General features: G+C 56.1%; 1 protein-coding gene across 1 annotated transcript; it reads left to right on the top strand.

Annotated features, from left to right (window-relative positions):
* The first annotated feature begins 458 nt into the window (after positions 1–458).
* On the top strand, positions 459–1,553 carry LOC113980153 (protein phosphatase 1 regulatory subunit 37-like). The gene is made up of 3 exons (XM_027707387.1): positions 459–647; positions 1,308–1,420; positions 1,536–1,553. Exons 1-3 carry the CDS (start codon positions 506–508, stop codon positions 1,551–1,553), a joined length of 273 nt encoding a protein of 90 aa, XP_027563188.1. The 5' UTR covers positions 459–505.
* Positions 1,554–2,948: the final 1,395 nt, after the last annotated feature.

The following is a 2,948-nucleotide window of genomic DNA, read 5'->3' as shown; positions in this document are numbered from 1 at the left end:
TGGGAAACATCTGGAATTGTGGGAAACATCTGGAATTGAGGGACACAGCTGGAACTGTGGGACACAGCTGGAATTGCAGGGCACAGCTGGAACTGTGGGACACAGCTGGAATTTGGGACAGCTGGAATTGTGAGACACAGCTGGAATTATGGGACACAACTGGAATTGTGGGACACAACTGGAATTGAGGGACACAGCTGGAATTGTGGGACACAGCTGGAATTGTGGGACACAGTGGAATTGCGGGACACAACTGGAATTTTGGGACAACTGGAATTTTGAGACACAGCTGGAATTGGGGGACAGCTGGAAATGTGGGACACAGCTGGAATTGGGGGACAGCTGGAATTTTGAGACACAGCTGGAATTGGGGGACAGCTGGAATTTTGGGACACAGCTGGAATTGCGGGGCACAGCTGGAATTTTGGGACACCCCTCTCCTTTTCCCGGCTGTTTTTTCCATGTTTTTTTTCCCGTTCCCTGTGTTTCAGCCACGGCTCTGAAGATGAACATGACGCTGCGGGAGCTTTACCTGGCCGACAACAAACTCAACGGGCTGCAGGACTCGGCCCAGCTCGGGAACCTCCTCAAGTTCAACTGCTCCATCCACATCCTCGACCTCCGGAACAACCACGTCCTCGACTCCGGTCAGCAATTCCCAGGGAATCCATTCCCAGCCCGGATTGAGGAGGGAGGAAGGGAGGGAAGAGGGAATGGATTGGGAAGGGGAAAAAAAACCTGCTGGGTTTGGAAGGGAGGTTTTATTGGGAAGGGGTTGGGGTGTTTTCCTGCGGGGTGGGAATGTGGAATTGGATCCTTCCTGGTGGGATTTGAATCCTCCCTTTTCCCTGGAGAGGCCAAATCCAATGTCAGCCACTCCTGGAATGGGGGAATGATCCCAACCTGGAGCAACAGGGAATGTCTGGGAAGGGGTTTGGAGCAGAGGATCCATCTCCAGCCCCTCAATCCAGGCAGGAATGACCTGGGAATGTCCGGGGAATGGTGGAGGATCCATCTCCAGCCCCTCAATCCCAGTCCAGCTCCCGGCCGATCCCAACTTCCCAACATTCCCACTCCTCCTCCGGCTCCTTCCCGGGGGTTTCTTCCCTTCTCCAAATGACTCCAATTAATTTTCCACCCCCACCACTAATTAATTTTCCCTCCCAAGAGGGCACAGGGAGGAGGAGCCAGGCTGGATTTTTGGGAATGTCGCCGGGGCCGATTCCCGTCGGATTCCCGATGGATTCCCGGCGGATTCCCGGCGGATTCCCGGCGGATTGCCTGATTCCCGGGCTGTGTTTTCCCAGGCCTGGCCTACATCTGCGAGGGGCTGAAGGAGCAGAGGAAGGGGCTGCTCACCCTGGTGCTCTGGAACAACCAACTCACCCACACCGGGATGGCCTATCTGGGAATGACCCTGGTGAGCATTCCCGGGATTTCCCGCCGCTCCCGGGGCTGGGATCGGGGCAAAGGAGGGATGAGGAGGGTGGCACAACATTCCCATCGCTTCCCACCCGGCATTTGTCCCCTTCCAGGGGCAATCCTGGGATTGATCCCGCTGGTTTTCCCTCTGGAACCCCTTCCATAGCTCCTGGAGTTAATCCCGGAGTTTTTCCCTCTGGATCCCTTTCCATGGCTCCAGGAGTCAATCCAAGGGTTGATCCCACTGTTTTTCCCTCTGGAACCCCTTCCATAGCTCCTGGAGTTAATCCCAGAGTTTTTCCCTCTGGATCCCTTTCCATGGCTCCATGGGTCAATCCAGGGGTTGATCCCACTGGTTTTCCCTTTGGATCCCCTTCCATGGGTCAATCCTGGGGTTGATCCCACTGGTTTTCCCTCCGGATCCTCTTCTCTGGGTCAATCCAGAGGTTGATCCTGCTGGTTTTCCCTCTGCATCCCCTTAAATGGGTTGATCCCACTGGTTTTCCCTCTGGATCCCCTTCCATGGATCAATCCTGGGGTTGATCCCGCTGTTTTTCCCTCCGGATCCCCTTCCCTGGGTGGATCCCGGTGCTGATCCCACTGTTTTTCCCTCCGGATCCCCTTTCATGAGTCGATCCCGGTGCTGATCCGGCTGTTTTCCCTGTGGCTCCCTCAGCCCCACACGCAGAGCCTGGAGACGCTGAACCTGGGCCACAATCCCATCGGGAACGAGGGGGTCCGGAACCTGAAGAACGGCCTCATCGGGAACCGCTCCGTGCTCCGCCTCGGCCTCGCCTCCACCAAGCTCACCTGCGAAGGTCAGCACAGAATTCCCGGGGGAAATGGAATTCCCGGGATTTGGGGCCGCCACGGGGGCACTCGGGGCACCCAGGAGCTGCCTCGGGCACGGAGAAGGTGGATTGGGCTTGGAGAACCTGGTTTGGTCCAGGAGAACCTGCCTTGGGCATGGAAAAGGTGGTTTGGTCCAGGAGAACCTGGTTTGGTCCAGGAGAACCTGGTTTGCTCCAAGAGGACCTGATTTGATCCAGGAAAACCTGGTTTAGTCCTGGAGAACCTGGTTTCATCCAGGAGAAGGTGGTTTGGTCCAGGAGAACCTGGTTTGGTCCAGGAGAACCTGGTTTGGCCCAGGAGAACCTGGTTTGGTCCAGGAGAACCTGCCTTGGGCATGGAAAAGGTGGTTTGATCCAGGAGAACCTGATTTGATCCAGGAGAACCTGGCTCGGTCCTGGAGAACCTGGTTTGGTCCAAGAGAACCTGGTTTGGTCCAGGAGAAGGTGGTTTGATCAAAGAGAACCTAATTTGATCCAGGAAAACCTGGTTTAGTCCAGGAGAACCTGGTTTGGTCCAGGAGAACTTGACTTAGTCCTGGAGAACCTGGTTTGGTCCAGGAGAAGGTGGTTTGGTCCTGGTGGTCCCCATTGGTGTCCCGGTGGTCCCATCACTGGGATCTCTCCCAAACCCCACCCAGAGCCCCCCAAGCAACATCAGGCCCCCATTGGTGTCCC

The sequence above is a fragment of the Neopelma chrysocephalum genome, unplaced genomic scaffold (genome assembly GCF_003984885.1).
Source record: "Neopelma chrysocephalum unplaced genomic scaffold, ASM398488v2 Primary Assembly neopelma1_92776, whole genome shotgun sequence".
In the NCBI taxonomy this organism is placed as follows: domain Eukaryota; kingdom Metazoa; phylum Chordata; class Aves; order Passeriformes; family Pipridae; genus Neopelma; species Neopelma chrysocephalum.
Note: the sequence above shows the minus strand (reverse complement) of the source record. Positions and strands in the feature narration are given on the sequence as shown.

Coding starts and splice junctions, on each gene's coding strand:
- LOC113980153 (XM_027707387.1), top strand. CDS start 506: ATGAACATGACGCTGCGGGAGCTTTACCTGGCCGACAACAAACTCAAC. Junction 648..1,307: donor CAACCACGTCCTCGACTCCG/GTCAGCAATTCC, acceptor GTGTTTTCCCAG/GCCTGGCCTACATCTGCGAG.